Consider the following 16,891-nt stretch of genomic DNA (forward strand, 5'->3'; position numbering starts at 1 on the left):
GGAGAGATGGTAGAAAGCATGCAGGTCTAGCAAAAAATCCAAAGACAATGATTGAGAGCAAGCAAGAGACGCGTTGCATGTTCATCTTTCAAAATGAGCAATTCATTTTTATAAATCAAGAGTTTTGGCTTCGATTACTGGCATTAGGGCATTCTGGTTATTTGGATAACTTGGTAAGTTTGTAAGTTTGTTATTTTATTATTCTTTTGTTAATTTTATACAATTTATAAAGTATACTAAGGTTACACTGTATATGTTAACTTGTTATATTTATAGCACATTGACGGCTGGGCTACATTTCTGTTGAGATATCGTCAGAGATTTCTCCCCCGAGCCAGTCAAGTTTATGCCACTCCTGAGTTTCCAGCTGAGGTGCTTAAGGCTAATTCTAGATGGACTATTATGCCACTGGGATTCCTGAACATGTTTGAGAGGTTCAACACTTATTTTGACAATACTCAGAAGGAGGTGGGCACACAGGAGGAATCTACAATAGATGGAGAGGGAATTATTGGGCAAAATCCTCCAGATTACATGTACTTAATTGGACTTGGAGACGGCAGTGTTGACCTATATCCATCTTGGGCTGACTGTGATCAGGTAAACACAAGAATTTTTACAGCATTTGTTGTTCTGGAGCAGACGCAAGGACATTCTTGCGACCTTGCGTCTTGGTTACTGGACGCAAGTTCCCCCTTGCGTCCTTGCGTGTATATGTCGCAAGGTAAACCTTGCGGCTTGCGTGTGTTTTTGCTACGCAAGATATATCTTGCGTCCTTGCGTCCCGTTGTCGCAAGGTTGACCTTGCGCCCTTGCGTATGTTTTGGGTGTTCGCAAGGTTTATCTTGCGTCCTTGCGTCTGTTGTTTTGTTTTAACCTTTCTGCCTGTCTGTTACAGGTCTTGATCCCAATACATTTTTATGACGAAGAACATTTCCTGCTGCTTCAGTTGAAGTTAGAAGAAATGAAGGTTTTTGTGTACGACAGTTTACCCGGATGTGTCAGTGAAAAAAAACTTGACGCAGTTTTCAAGATTTTGGGTGATAACTTGCCAGTGTACTTGAAGGCAATTGACTATTTTAACAAGACGCAAGACTCCCAAATTGTCGGATACTATGAAAATAAAGAGAGTATGGAGTTGATGATTGAACCTGGTCCCGTTGTGCCAATGCAGACTGGTGGTCATGGTGATTGTGGGGTTTGGGTGTGCATACATATGGAGAGGATTATTTATGGAAGGGAGGAGGTTGACATTATTGGAGATGCTAAAAAGGCTGCAGAGCAGTATAGAAACAGAATGGCAAGGACGTTTTTTCGTGCACGTTTTGATACACAAGAACCGCCGCCACCAACTCCACCAGTAGAGATTCAGGTTGATTGATACATTGTAGCTAATAGGTAGCAGGTCTTGTATGCAAATATGGTGTAAATAGGTTGCTGGTAAATTCACTTTTGCAACAGTTGTATTTGACACTACACGCAAGGACGCAAGCTTATGCTTGCGTACGCAAGCTTAGATTTGCGTCCTTGCGTGTATATATTTTTGGCTGTTTTTTGTACGCAAGCAAGATTTTGAGTCCTTGCGTGTGTATACTTTCGTCTATCTTGCGTACGCAAGCAAAGCCTTGCGTACGCAGTAAGTGATTTGCTTCCTTGCGTGTGTTGTAAAACAAATTACAGGTAAAGCATAAAATAACACAGTAGGTACCTAGAATACAAGGGAAATACAACAATACATTACAACTAACGAAATCCAACAATAAGTTAAAAATAAAATTGACATTCCAAATGCGATAATGTTACTAATTATCGCTCCCTAAATTGCACGTTGCATAAAACTGAGACTCATATGCCTTAAAAGCTTCAGCATCTGTGGCCTTCTCCTTACCCTTCTTCGATTTTGAGGCCGATGCTTTTACTACCCTTTTAGAAGTTGATTCACCTGTTCGGTCATAAGAAGTTGTGCACGTATCCCTACCATGACCTGGTTCTTTGCAACGAGTGCAAGTTCTTACGGTTTTTTCAGTATCTTCACCCTTCGACGGAATACGTTTTGTACTTTTAGGGCGTCCAGGGGCTCTTTTCTCCTTAATGGGAGGGTTTACAATTTGTAAAACGCCGGGCGACGGATACGACCATTCTGACCGATGGGGCAAAGGAAGGATGTGTTCCAAATACGTATTTATATAAGTTTGAGTTGTGAACCAGTGTGATACAAATTGAGTAACATCATCCACGCCGAAAAGTCGTGCTGCTGCAATAACATGACCGCAAGGTATCCCCGATAACTGCCACTGCCCACATGAACATACTTTATAGTCGAGATTAACCATTCCATTTTTTCTGCCATCTCGCACTTCTATTAGACTGTTTGTCGATGGAGTTGCTTGCCATCTTCTAGATTTTCTCGTCCTCTTGCCTAGTTTACGTTCAGCATATAGGGTAACCGTTGAAGTAAGACTAACCGACTGGTTGTGATGTTTGAAATACCAATCTTGTACTGAAGCGCGAAAAAACTCAAACAACATGCAAACAGGTAGTTTTCGAGCATGTTTGGATAGTGCGTTAACAGACTCTACACTGTTGCTAGTAAGGTATGAATACCTAACAGGTTCAGCTCTACTTCTGGACCATTTGTGGAAACCAACTTGTTCTAAATAATTGTAAGACGCTCTCAATCTTCTTCGAAATACACTAAGATGATCCTCAAAATCCGAGACACGGTAAGCTTTCACCATTTTCCAATAATGCCATTCAAAATATTTGAATTTGTTAGATTTAGTCTTGATGCTTCCAAACAAATGACGTGCGCAAAAACAGTGAAAGGCTTCAGGAAACACAGTTGAAACACCATGTGCTATTGAAGCAGCACGATCAGAAATAAAAGTAAGCTCTGAAATACGATCACTCATACCACAACTCATTAAATGATCTCTTAGGTTGCCTAAGAACCATGACCAAACCTCGTTTGTCTCGCTGCCACCAATTCCATAGGCCAATGGCAGAATTCCATTATTGCCATCCATCGCAACGGCAACTAAATTTGTCCCCGAGTACCCTGCCTTCAAATGCGCACCATCGACCATGATTACCGGGCGACAATGTTGAACAAATGATCGAACCTACATAGATTTTAGCAGGTCAAAAGTGTTCAATTATAATAAGGTCAATTATAAGTTAAAAATGAGAGAGATTATCGATACTTACAACTACGCCAAGGGAATAGTAACACATCAAAAATCTATCTTCTTTGTCGGTGACCAAATTACTTACGCTTCCCGGGTTGTGGATCCTAATGTTATATAGGTAAAGGGGAAGCATTCGGAACGAGTCCTCAGCACTGCCACGAAGCATCTGTAATGTATGACATTTGGCCCTCCATGCTTGATTGTAAGATATGCTGACACCGAACCGTTGTCCTATATCTGCACGTATATCATTTGCTTTGTATTCCCGGTTTGCAGACTTGAAAGAATCCACAAGCATACTACCCAACACCTTTTTGGTAGCATGTTTATTGTTTCCCATAATTAGTGTACGTGAGCATGTGTGTACGTCATGCAATTTCTTTACCATAAAGTTTTCAGTGTTCCGTATTTTGTAAGCACTAATTTTCCATTCACAATTTGGCAACACACAATTAGCGGTGTATCGAGATTTGTCCGTCTTTACAGGCTTAATTTGGAAGTTTTCTTCAAGACATTTTGTAAATAGAGTGTTTATGAACTCGGCCTTGTTCAAAAAAGTTTGACGAACTTTAATTAAATCTGATACCCTATACGTGGTTGGTGTTTGTGTCGTAAATTCAGGCTCTTGCTCTTGCTGACTCAATAGAGGTGGCATATTCCAGAATAAATCTTGCTTTTCTTCTTCATATTGATCTTCTTCGTCTTCGTCTCCGTCTTTTTCTCCATCTGAATCACTAGATGCGACAACAGATATCTCAAACGGGTGGTCTCCTTCTTTAATTTTACATACGTTTTCAACACCATAGTTAAACATATCAAACTCTTCAGTGTTTGGAGGTGGCATTTCAGGCTCTCCCGCTTCTAAATTATGAAGGTTTGGTTCAGTGACTTGTGTTGAGTGTGTTTCTGGGTTTGGTTGTGGTTGGAGTGTTTCTGGGTTTCGTTGTGGTTAGTGTGTTTCGTAGTTTCGTTGTGGTACGTGTGTTTCTGGGTTTCGTTGTGGTGGATTCATTCGTACTTTCACAACAACATAAATATCAATCGGAGCATTTACAATTGCATATTGTAAGAACTCTTGAAAGTCTTCATAATCATCCGTAATATCAAAAACATGGTTATTATAAATGTATCTCATTGAAACAGGTGAATTGGGTGGCATTTGTATTTTTTTAAGAACATTTTTTAATAATATTCTCTGATTCATTGGTTTTACAGGTGCAACAGGTAGTTTTAGCCGAATTCTAAAACAATCTAGGGGTAAATACATGGGAATGTTGTTAATGTACTCAAAAGAATCCCCACAACATATATGAACAACAAATTTATCTTCATTAACACAATTCATAAATACTTAGTTAGTGAAAAAAATGCTTGAAAATGTACCTTGTGTAGCCAATAATCACTGAAATTCTTTTGGAATGAGTTGTTAGGAAATGATAAATTACAAGTTCCAGGGACATTCTTTATATATGATCGAAATTCTATCCATGAAAATCTAGAAAATCTAATAAAATCTTATCCTGAAAATCCTATCCTGATAAGATAAAGGCGCAAGGACGCTAGGGCGCAAAGACGCAAGAAGGCTTGCGTACTTGCGCCAGTGTGTACGCAAGGTACCTTGCGCCTTGCGAGGGCGTTTTGTCAATTATTATTTTTTTTGGGCTCTGGTGCAAGGGGTAAAAAATATTTGGGCATTTTGGTGATAATCCCATATTCAATTCAAGATCGGCCCATTGTATTGAGCCTGGCCCATTCTAAATAAAGATGCTCTTGATCCTTTTTTTTTTCTCTTTTAAAAGTAGTAAAAAACAAAATTGGCCCAGTTAACGTGAAAAAAAAATAAAAATAAATAAATACTCAGTATAAAATTAAAATACAATAATAAAAATATAAAAATGAAAGTGTAAATAAATGAAAAGTATAAATTGATGATATACGAGTTTATTGTAGTTCAAACTATATGTACAAAATTATGATATATCTACTTTAAGCTTTGTATTCATAAAGTAAAAAAAAAAAAAAAAAAACACAATAAGGTTGTAAGACAAATAGTTATAGTTACTGAAACATGTGATCCGATAACTGAAAAAGTTAGCGGTGTTCAAAATAAAGACGAACTCGTTATAAATAGTAAATTTTTTTGCATTGAAATAAAATAGAAAATGAAACTAACCCAAACATCTGATAAAGTAATTCTAGGCAGGTACGAAATTTTTTGTAATATTAATTAAATTAAATTAAATTAAATGTATAAACTTATTATATAAGTACCCTTCGCAATTTCGCATGATTCGCCATATTTTTATTAGCGTTGAAACACTCGTTCTTCATCTTACTAATGCATTTTCTTTCAATTTGATTCGCTTTTGGTACGTATCTTCTACAACACTAGTTTGATGCTAAATATGCATATGTGATATATAATATATATATATATTGCGATTTTACTGTCAATGTTAAACACGTACAGAAGATAGTATATGTCAATTGTAATTGTAATTGATTTATCTGTATAATATTTTGCAGATCTTATTGGTTACTCCGTATATTATTATTTTGAAAATGTAACAATTAATCTAATGAATCGGTGACGTGAAACCGTATTCTACTGTCTAGCTATATGATAATGTAACAATTAATGTTTTAATAGTTTGATTTTAGTACATTTTATTACTGCTTTTTATGTTCTTCTTCGTTTTCTGAGATCAAACATTGGTCACAATACAGATTGAAGTTAGCCAAGTATGATGTGCCAAATTTCATATTTATATTTCAAAAATTGATGCATTGATTTTTTATTTTTTACTTATAAAGATAAACACATTCAGTTTACTCGGAGAGAGGGGTTAATTTCACTATGATGTATGAGGCCTGATAGGGTTATCCAGTGAATGTATCCGACTCTTTCTTTCACCACATCATCATGATGATGTGATGCATGTGAAGTATGAACATGAGACCTTGTAATTATAAAATTTTGTTGTTTCTTAGTAAAAAAAAAAAGTGTTTTGTGTGTGTGTTTGGAAGATGGTTTGCTAGATTAATATCATGATGAGAGGCAAATCCAGATAGATTTATTAAATTTAAATGTTTGTGATCATAACTTATATATATTGCATGCAAGAATCAAGTTTAATGAATGACAGTGCACCTACTCTAGTTGAACATGCTTTTTTATAGTATTAGTACATGCTACAATGCTAAAATCTTTAATATATACTAATTGTTCTAACTTCCCATAGATTTCTTCTTGTTTCAATACCTAACATTCACTTGTTCTTCTGCTAATTCCAAGCCAAACATATATTTTGTGAGCTCCTTTGTAACTACCTAGTTCTATAAGTTTTCTAACTTAACACAATGGTCACTAGATTCACAAACAAAAGTCACACCTTTTTTCTCTTCCATTAGTATACCATACATTAAATGAATCACTCTAATAACAACTGTTTAATAAGGCAGATAGGTTATATATGCTCTGTATATTTGTTCATTAAGCTTTGTTAATTTTATTTAACAGAAAAAGGCGCGCCTTTTTTGCTTAGGTTCAGTCAAATTTTGTTACAGCTTTAAGAAACATGGAGGATGCTAATGGTGGATTAAAGAGCTACCCTCTAACACTTCCAAGGCTCATAAGAGGTTTAGCATGTTTGGTGGTTTATCTTTTAACCGCCTTCATGTTCTTGGTTTACTTAGGCACATTCGCTGCTGTATTGCTTCGCTTTTTCAGCATACATTACAGTAGAAAAGTAACAGCTTTCGTATTCGGTCTTTGGCTAGCTTTATGGCCCTTTTTATTTGAAAAGATTAACAACACTAAAGTTGTGGTTTCTGGAGAAACTGTTCCAGAAAAAGAACGCGTTTTAGTGATTGCTAATCATAAAACGGAAGTCGACTGGATGTACCTTTGGGATCTTGCATTACGAAAGGGCTGCATTGGATGCATTAAATATGTTCTAAAGAGTAGCTTGATGAAATTACCGTTATTTGGTTGGGGGTTTCATGTGTTGGAGTTTATTTCGGTTGAGAGAAAATGGGAAGTAGACGAAACTATGATGAAGAATATGTTGTCGACTCTGACTAATCCAGAGGACCCGTTGTGGCTTGCTGTTTTTCCCGAAGGAACTGATTTCACGTAACGCCTAAAACTCTTCTCGTGTTTTATCTTATTGCATAGCTGTTAATATGATAACTTACAGTCTTTGTTGACAGGTAACGAGTCAAAATCATTGTTTTTAGTGCACAACAATTCACGTTGAGCTGCGAAATTACTTTCTCCGCTTAGGTGTTCTTTGTTTTTCACTGTGCAGACCTGGTCGTATGTCTACGCGCTCGCACATGTTTTACTAGAGACTGTTTGTTTTTCTAAAAACATAAGATAAAATAATGTCTTCTTTTGTCTGAAAGTCTACAAATTAAAAAATATGTTTCTCACTGCTACAGACACAAAAACAAATAGTCGTCGTTGATGCTCAGCCTACAGATTTTCAGACCACATCTTCTCTACAGTTGCGGTTTACATCTTGAGACAAAAACATCTAAAAGAACATCACCTTTGTAATTTTTATTCAAATTTCCATGCGGGCCTACTTTTTTAACAGAATTCTGTTATCTTTCCTTAAACAGAGAGCAAAAGTGCATAAAAAGCCAAAAGTTTGCTGCTGAAAATGGACTACCAATTCTCAACAATGTATTGCTTCCCAAAACAAGAGGTTTTCATGCTTGTTTGGATATATTAAGAACCTCTTTAGATGCAGGTACTACATTCTCCATCTTCTATCTAAGACGATCAGTTTTAATTATATGTGCACACAATTTTAGTTGCATATACATTCAGTTTTATCTAATAAGATGAATTTATTTATTCCAGTGTATGATGTAACGATAGCATACAAGAACCGGTGTCCCACTTTCTTGGACAATGTTTTTGGCGTAGAACCAGCAGAAGTTCATGTTCACGTTCGTCGCATCCCAGTAAACGATATCCCTTCTTCACAAACCGGATGCAACGAGTGGTTGCTACAAACATTTCATCTCAAGGATCAGTTACTTTCGGATTTCATTACAACTGGCCATTTTCCAAATGAAGGAACAGAAACCGAGCTCTCAAGTATAAAATGCTTGGTAAATTGCACACTTGTTTTAGCCATCACTTGTGTACTTACATATCTTACAATGTTCTCATCTATTTGGTTCAAAGTGTACGTTGGCTTAGCTTGTGCGTATCTCGCTTTCGCTACAAGCATTAATTATCATCCGTCGCCGTTTCTTGTACATGTCAAACGGTTGATATCTGGAAAGAAGGCTATGTAGGGAAACAGAACTGGTTCTTTGAATAATGATAATGACTTGTTACATGTTGAGATAGTTTATGTTGTTTTATTACAATTAAAAAGTGAGGTGTTTTTATCCTCTATTATTCTATATAAGCTTTTAGTTGTTTTGATGCTATGCATGCTGTTTAATAGATGTGTACAATTTTGTTTCTTGATTCAGTCTAGGGTGTTCAATATCATCTTTCAAACCGTTTAGATCACAAAACAAACAGAATGAAAATTGAAAGAAAAAAAAATCAAATTAAATTTAAATCCGCTTTTCGATTGGGTTTATTCGGTTTTACCTTTTCAAATTCGAATAAACCGAAAATTAAATTTAAAACCTAATCAAATAATAATATTATAGATTATATTATTCTTAGAAATAGATCACAAACCGATTCCAAAACCAGGAATCGAATTCATAGTCGAATTTCAAGGTTATTTTGGTTAATATTACAATTTTTTTTGTTTTCCGGTTTCAACGGAAACCGTATCGAATTCGAATTCGAATTCAATTTCGGTTTAGAATATAGATTTGGTTTCGGTTTCGTGTTTGGATTTTGCATTCAAAATGTTCACAACTGTGGAAACCGAACCAATGAACAACCCCATTTAGGCGTTCCAGAGTTCTTCATTAAAAGAAATGAGGAGAAGAGAAGAGGAGAGAAAGGGAAAGAACCTGAATCCTTCCAAATTGGAAGGGAAGTGTTGATGGAGAATTACACTGAATTTTCCTTCCTCTTCCTTTCCTTTCTCTCCGAAATAAAACTCGGGAACACCAATCTCATTTAGCTTCCTTTTTGATTCTTTCCCTTTCTCTCCAAAATTAAACTCTCGAACATAGCCTTGGTCCGGTCCATTAAGAAGAGGCAGAGTAATAAGAGGAGGAAGAGTAATGTTTCTGGATCAACATCAAATGCTTTGTTGGGTTTCAGAAGGCTTGAACTGAAAATTACTACTGTATTGATTAAAACACTAAATAAATAAATGTGTAAACTGTAAATATATGTCATAAAATCTCATAATCAACCTCAACTCAACAACACTAAGTAAAACTATAAAATAAAGTTCAAGGTTGACTAAAGCATTGGTCACCTTGAGAAACTTCTAACAACTCAAGCATGGCTCGAGCTCAATTATGAAAGCTCGTTAGCTATCGAACTGTGTTCAAAGCCTAGCCTATTTGAGCACGACTCACGACCTGTCAACAGTGGCGGAACTAGGATTTTTTTCACTGGGGGCGAAAAAAAATAAAACCGTAGCAATTTTTTTAGGCAAAATATGGAGGTTTTGGGGCAAAAAATTGAGGTTTTTAGGCAAATTATGAAGGATTTTAAGCAAAAGTTGAAGGTCTTTGGGCAAAAGTCGAAAGTTTTAGGACAAAATTTAAAGATTTTTGGGCAAAAGTAAGAAGAATTTTGGACAAAATTCGAAGATTTTGCACAAAAATATGTAAGTTTTGAGGCAAAAAAAAAAAAAATAAAAAAAAATCCAATGGGGGCAAAGTCGAAAAACCCAAAATTTTTACATTGAAAAAAAATCCAATAGGGACGGGCGCCCCCCTGCCCTCAAGTAGTTTCGCCCCTCAAGTAGTTTCGCCCCTGCCTGAGTGCCTGTCAATCTCAACTCTATATTCATTGCCCTACTCGGTAGACTCGCAAGATCATTCAAGACTGGTAAGTGAATCTTTACAGTCTCTTTTTAACACTTCTTTTTATAATCCATACATTCATTCATCTACATTGTAAAAAGACTTCATTTTCATCAATTCGAAGAATCCTACCCCAAAAAATTAAAATAACTCTTGGGTTAGGAAAAACAACAAACCCTAATCTCTACAGCCATTAGCACTTTGTGCTATGACCTTTGCCTAACATTATACACTAACCTCATACAAACTACATCCCGAACTCGGGTAACAACAAAAACTGCCTATGATTTACACGAATTAACTGTTAATACAACGGATCGGTTCATAACCAAGAATCCATTTCACCCCAGCCCGTGCACAACCCCTCGCCTTCCCCCTCACCTTCTTCGCTAAAAAGCGTTTGATCCGAACAATCCAATGATGCCCCACACGCCAAATTATACGCTTGACATGCAGAATGGCACACTCGTAATCTGTTGTCGCCGTCTTTTTCACATTTCTGTATCGATATCTGTTTCATTACAGAACGATAGAATATTAGCACCGTAAGATTCATCATCCAGAAAATTGATAAATCCTCCACATTTGTGCATTAGGTACTTGTACTGTACAAGTACATAATGCACCCTTTTGGAATGAAAAAAAAAAAAATTGGAACTTACCCAACATGCTAGTCGTTTAGCAGCTTTATCGCAATTTCTGCCTCTAAAGATGTTAAAAAATTTTCTAGCACCAGTCGGGTACAAGCGAAGGTAATTTGGCATTACCACAACTTCCTCGAGCTGCTGCAATATGCTTGATTCACTCGGTGCACAATGTTGCCCGTCAGCATCGTTTAATAATACATCTTTACAAACTGAAAGACTGTCAAGAAGAGTTGATGTATTTCTACAGGTGTACCCCGCGTAATCGGAGCACCGGAATTCACACACACCGTTATCGCATACCCCACCATGGAGACTGCATTGTTCATCACACACAGCTGCATACCGTAAAAAATAATTATTAGTATCACTAGTAAAAGGCTTCAAAATATAACAATAAGTATAGATTTGCAAGCCGAACTTACCGGTTGAGCAATCAATCCCAGTGTATCCGTTTTCACATTCGCAAACACCGTTTTTGAGGCACCTCCCGTTTCCGCTACATTTGCTAGGGCAGGATCCTGGAAAATATATAAGATTGGTGACCCATTTAGTACGCACGTACGTTTAAATATTTCCCGTTTCCAACCACAAATCATTTCGCAAGCACAAAAAGAACAGGATAAAAACACTTACGATGGCTACAATCGAGACCATCAAAGCCAATAAAACAGTGACATTTTCCATCAACACAATCACCGTTGGAGTTACACGAGTTCGGGCACTGCCCGGATGCCATAATAGGTTCTACACTACAAAGTTCATGATACGCCGGGCAGATCAGTTCACCTGCAGGTAAAAAGTGATACATAAAAGGTTAATATTGAGAAGCGAGTATAAAAATCGGCTTATCGAACATTTTCAGTAAAAAAGGAGTGAACTTTATCGTAATTACCGTTAAACCCTGGAAACTGGACTGGTCCACCAGCTTCGGGACATGCCTTCCAGATACCGTCAACAGCCACCTGCAAAAATGATGTTGATATCCATATTATTTATTATTTATTTCAAAATATACAAAAAAAATTATTAGTATTTGTATAAAGAAGGTTACCTCCAATGTATTGTTTATACATCTACGTTGATAACAACCATTTCCTTGGGTCATAGAACCCCGAACAAAGCCGTTTCTTACTAATGAAGAAGCCATACACCTTAACAAATGAAATAAACTAAGCGCGTTAACATATTTATATAATTTAATAATTAATTAATTAAAAAATTGAACGGTTGTAAAAGTTTTCACCTCGAGTTACTTCCACGTACTTCACCCAACATTCTATCAGGTTCTCGCGCACTATTAGTATCTATACATGAACCATCAGAATACGCTACAAGATACGTACAAAAATCAGCCAATGACGACTGCCCACCTGTCAACACAAACATAATCACAATTCTTTATCAGCAATTAAAACTAAAAAATTATCTCGGCTTCAAATGTGCATAATGAAATTAATTTTCTTATAAATTCACCTTTATTAGGTTGAGGGAAGTAACGGGCCCACAGGGGTAAGTCATCACTATAAGTTAGTATTGGGCAATAACCCTCGGCCTCTCGATTATATGTACATCCCGTTAATTGTGTAGTGTTACAATGATATGCACCTTTCCAAAGGTTACAAGGAGCAGTTACAAATTCGGTGCCTTGATTACGACCCCAATCGAGCCCATCGGCCATGCTATAATTAGCCCGATACCAACCACTATCCTCGAGTAAAGCTAGGGTCATTTTTGAAACTACCGATCGCGTATCAACTGAACCCGTCATAATTTCGTTCATTAAAAGCCTCTTCTCCCAATGAGATCCTGTTCCATTTTTAGACTTATTAATTACTCCGTATAAAAAACTTTTTTATGGTTAAATTAGTCTCGGTTTCAATAGAATTTCTATATGCAGACTAACAACCTGATGTTCCACGGCCTCCACCGTCTTCCAATTCCAACCCAGTAAAATTCTCGGAGAATGTCTACAAAAGAAAAAGCTTATTAACGATCAAAACTTCTATACTTTTATAAATACTTGGTACGTTTAATATAATCAGAATATTAGATTAAAGTACTGAAACTAATTAATTTAATGATGGAAAACAACTCTAAGCACCGAATATATCATTCGGGGACCTGTTTGAACCTTTATATATTGAGCCAACAGTATGATTTGACCCGATATTAAGTAAATGGGTTGATATTGCTACCTATGATATAAGCAACTCACCTCCAAAAAGTATTAAAATTTAATATTTTTACTAAAAGAAGAGAAAAATATGATGTAATGTACCCCATAATGATAGCGTGAATGCATGACAACGCGTGGCAACACAACACGTGTCACCACCCTCCCAAGCTTTTCATCCATTACCTGTTCCGTAACCTGCAAATATTAGATATTAGATAAAAGAACAAAAGAAAAACAAATAATCATGATTAAAAAGACGGTTTCAAACCAAGTCAACTCAAAGAACTGCTTTTTAATAGTTATAAAAAGCATTAAAACTTTAAGATATCGTATTTACCTGACCACGCCGCCTTTTTCTCTCATCTCTGAAATGTGTGAAGGCATGAGGGTCAAATCCAAGAACATGCATCACCTGGCAACACGAAACTAGTCAATATTAAATAACAACAAAAAACTTTAATTACAAATCCTTACACAAAAAGAAGCAGACTCACTTCATGTATAAGGGTAGCCGAAAGTAACGTTTCTGCTTCAGCAGTCAAGTGACGAGGGGCAACATTCACATGCCCTGCAAATGCAACATTCACCTTACAATAGCAACTTCAACAAATTGACTTACGAATTATCTCAAATAATAAACAATACCAGCTCAACTATCAAACAAGTGTAAAAAACTCAACCAAAGCGTTTATTATAAAATAAAGCCTCGAAAAATTAAAAAATTAATAAAAAGTATTAGACTTGAAATATATCTATATCTACACTTCAAGTTCATAAATAGCTTCAAGTAATTGGACCATTTTGACCCGGTACTAAACAAGCCCATCTTGCTAATTCTACTGCCACCAATCATTAATGCTTTATAACCAGCTTTAACATATACGGAGTAGCAATTAAAAAGTTTACCAGCAATTGCACGCCCCCATTGATCACGTTCACATGCTACTGCCCATGCTAAAGTATTCCCTGTTGTAGGCCTTGTAGTCACCAAAAGAACTAAATCGGCATCCGCAACTCCCTCTGAAGATACAAAAAAATGTAGCCTTTTAAACCATTAAAAGAAAAAGCGCAGACATTTCAACCCTTTATTTGTATAAAAAAAGTGGGTCGGTATTTAGTGTTTTATCTCAATTAGATCAGAACAATAAAAAAAGTAGGTGACAACGGAATGGGTTGAAAGTCACCCAAAGTCTACCTTTACTGCATACAACATGCTAAATTACTCTATTCAAAGACTTCAACATTAATTATTTTTGTGGCATTAATTCTCTATAAAAGTGGGCACATTGTCCCTGCCAGTCAACACAACCATGCCCATTTCAACTTTTTTTTTTTTAAATAAATGACTCATTTCAACCCAAATCCGTTTCAAACCATCACCCAACCTGCATGGACATAAAATATTACCTTCTACATATTTACGAGGAAGCTGAACACCACCATCTTGTCCACAAGCAGAGTAACCACTTAATCGTAAGTTTCCTCTTACAGGCTCAACAGACAAAGCTCTTCTAAACCAGTCTGCTGTCTGCCCTAGTGCCTAATCTCATGATATAAAATAATAAAAAGCAAAAACATTTAGATAAATATTAACACAAATATAACACTAAGTAACCAAAGAAAAATACCCTTCGCAGACGATGCCTTTTATCCTCGCCAGCTATATCATCTGAGGTGCAATTATACCAACAATCCCCAGAAATTGGTGGATCTTTGTGAGGATCACAAGAGGGTGTACCAAAATTATTAGTTGCAGGTGGTTCACCTAACTGATATTAAATAAAATAAAATAAAATATTAATAGTCAAGAAAGACATGTTTCAAAACAAGAAAAAATTCAAGAAACCGTTTGTTCAACTAAACGTACTTTGACAATTTCGCCAACGTTCCTACAGTCTCTAGCAGGTGAATGACCAACAGCATCATAATTCAAATATATTCTGATGGGTTCTTTTGCATCTTTTGAGAACCCCGAAACTTTTGGAATTTCCAATAATGCCCTTCCCTTGCGGTGAAGAGGCTCGGGTTCAGTAGCCTCGTGATAAACTTGTGGGGTTACTGAATAGAACTTGTTCCCGGATCTCTTCCTTCTTTGTTCGATTATCTCATCATGAATACAAGAATGTGATGCAATATTTTCAATGCCTTTTTCTGGCCCTCTCAAATGCAATTGATTATCATCAAACTTTGCTTGAATGATGTCGAAAAATACTAATATTACAAGAATCTGAAACAAATGAAGAAACCCAGTCGATCATTTCAGCTCCAAAAATATAAAAGACCACCTTGCAGAGTAAAAAAACTATATATATTCAAACTGTAAATTTTTCATGGTGATTTGGACTTATCAAACCTATTGAGTTGGACAAAATTGACCCCTAAATTGTAAATTTAAACCCTATTATCCACAGAATGGGCTAGATTTAGCTTTTTCAAATTAGCAAAACCCTGTAATTTTTTACAGGGGTAGTGATAATAGCATAAGAAAGATTGAAAATAAAAAAGAATCCAAGATGACAGACCTCAAAGTAGTAATTGAACACTAAAAATTTTAATTTCTCCAATTATATTATAAATATAGACAAGCTTAGAAACCTATGAACAGAAAAAATTTACATTTTTGCTTACCCAACTCTCAAATTTCCTTGAAACTTCTAAACCCTTTCTAATCTTGTAAAAATCTGACCATTGATTTCAACTTTATAGATTCAAACCCTAATAGCCAAAAAAAGGGGATAGATTTAGCTTGTTAAATTCAGCAAAACCCTAATACTTTTCAACAAACTGAATAGCAAATAGTAATCTTACCATTAAAATTTTTTTATTGAAACACTAACCCTGTACTATAACTTCATAAATCCAGTAATCAAATATCAAAAAAGCTTAAATATTTCCAATCAAAAGGTCACCAACCTTAAACCCATTAACTGTTTCATCTCAGAGTCTAAAATTTCCAAGTTTTCTTATAAAAAAAAAAAAAAAAATTTGAATAATTTAATAATACCCTAATTTTCCAGCACCAACACTCATAAAATGAAAAAATAACCTTGAAACATAAAAACAAATGAAAATGCAACTTTACCTGTAGAAGTAATAGTTCAGTCCAATATCTACTATTACCATTTCTTCTGCAACGAATCTTGAAATCCATTAAAATGTATCAAATCTTTTCGGGCGACATCAAATAAGCGATACCCAGATCGGAAAATACATCATCATCAAACCCACAAATATGTCTTGCATTATTATTATAAAAAAACCAACTGGTTCTTTTAAAGTTGAGCTGAATTTATGGTATATACAACAAATTAGAAATTAGATGTACACAAATTTAAATAACGTTAATTTCAACCAGCTGCAAACAGAAGACTGATTCTTCTTCGATGTTTCTTTGCCGGCTTGTAAAAAGATGTGATTTTTCAATAGGAATCTAAGTGTTTAATGTTCAAAGTTGTGTTCTTGTAAGCAAACTGTGTTGGGGTTTCAATGAAATATGTGTGTGAATTTTTAAGGAGGATGAGAAAAGGGGGCGAAAAAGGAGAGAGGGTATGGGGTGTGGGTGGAGCAGATTTATTTTCTTTTTTCAAGAAATTTATTTGTGGTGTTAAGTTTATAAAATCTAGAATTATTTAATAATGTGTACTAATCTAATGTAATTTTCCAAAACCTTAGCTTGACGCGTCAGTTCAGTGTTAGTTCAGTGTCTTGTTGATGGCTGGATGCTGACTAGACTGACACTGAAAACTGACATTGGTGAAAAAACAGGAAAATTGAGAAGAATGTCAATTCAGTGTCTTGAAGAGAGAGAAGATAGGGTCCACCAATTATTTATTTATACATTTTCTTATATATTTTTAACACATTATTAAATAGAATTAATAAATATACGAACAAATATTAAATAAAAAAAT

The 16,891-nt window shown here is 35.6% G+C and overlaps 2 protein-coding genes across 2 annotated transcripts; one reads left to right on the forward strand and one right to left on the reverse strand.

Annotated features, from left to right (window-relative positions):
• The first annotated feature begins 6,744 nt into the window (after nt 1–6,744).
• On the forward strand, nt 6,745–8,501 carry LOC139840528 (probable 1-acyl-sn-glycerol-3-phosphate acyltransferase 5). The gene is made up of 3 exons (XM_071830791.1): nt 6,745–7,323; nt 7,815–7,945; nt 8,059–8,501. Exons 1-3 carry the CDS (start codon nt 6,767–6,769, stop codon nt 8,499–8,501), a joined length of 1,131 nt encoding a protein of 376 aa, XP_071686892.1. The 5' UTR covers nt 6,745–6,766.
• Nucleotides 8,502–10,183: 1,682 nt separating this feature from the next.
• On the reverse strand, nt 10,184–16,503 carry LOC139904649 (uncharacterized). The gene is made up of 17 exons (XM_071886582.1): nt 16,063–16,503; nt 14,848–15,207; nt 14,609–14,749; nt 14,388–14,520; nt 13,887–14,000; nt 13,475–13,548; nt 13,318–13,392; nt 13,083–13,175; nt 12,711–12,771; nt 12,278–12,610; nt 12,048–12,174; nt 11,856–11,955; nt 11,697–11,766; nt 11,438–11,590; nt 11,227–11,322; nt 10,820–11,139; nt 10,184–10,668 (listed from the first exon to the last, which is right to left on the reverse strand). The coding sequence occupies exons 1-17, from the start codon at nt 16,129–16,131 to the stop codon at nt 10,480–10,482; spliced, it is 2,508 nt and encodes an 835-aa protein (XP_071742683.1). The 5' UTR covers nt 16,132–16,503; the 3' UTR covers nt 10,184–10,479.
• Between the last annotated feature and the right edge of the window lie 388 nt (nt 16,504–16,891).

This window comes from Rutidosis leptorrhynchoides, chromosome 4, assembly GCF_046630445.1.
Source record: "Rutidosis leptorrhynchoides isolate AG116_Rl617_1_P2 chromosome 4, CSIRO_AGI_Rlap_v1, whole genome shotgun sequence".
Classification (NCBI taxonomy): domain Eukaryota; kingdom Viridiplantae; phylum Streptophyta; class Magnoliopsida; order Asterales; family Asteraceae; genus Rutidosis; species Rutidosis leptorrhynchoides.

Bases quoted from the DNA above. Each gene is read 5' to 3' on its own strand.
- LOC139904649 (XM_071886582.1), bottom strand. From the start codon at position 16,131: ATGGATTTCAAGATTCGTTGCAGAAGAAATGGTAATAGTAGATATTGG. The intron at 14,750-14,847 runs GTACGTTTAGTT...ATTTAATATCAG, and splicing joins ACGTTGGCGAAATTGTCAAA to TTAGGTGAACCACCTGCAAC. The intron at 13,176-13,317 runs GTAAATACGATA...TAATATTTGCAG, and splicing joins GAAAAAGGCGGCGTGGTCAG to GTTACGGAACAGGTAATGGA.
- LOC139840528 (XM_071830791.1), top strand. From the start codon at position 6,767: ATGGAGGATGCTAATGGTGGATTAAAGAGCTACCCTCTAACACTTCCA. The intron at 7,324-7,814 runs GTAACGCCTAAA...TTCCTTAAACAG, and splicing joins CCCGAAGGAACTGATTTCAC to AGAGCAAAAGTGCATAAAAA. The intron at 7,946-8,058 runs GTACTACATTCT...TATTTATTCCAG, and splicing joins AAGAACCTCTTTAGATGCAG to TGTATGATGTAACGATAGCA.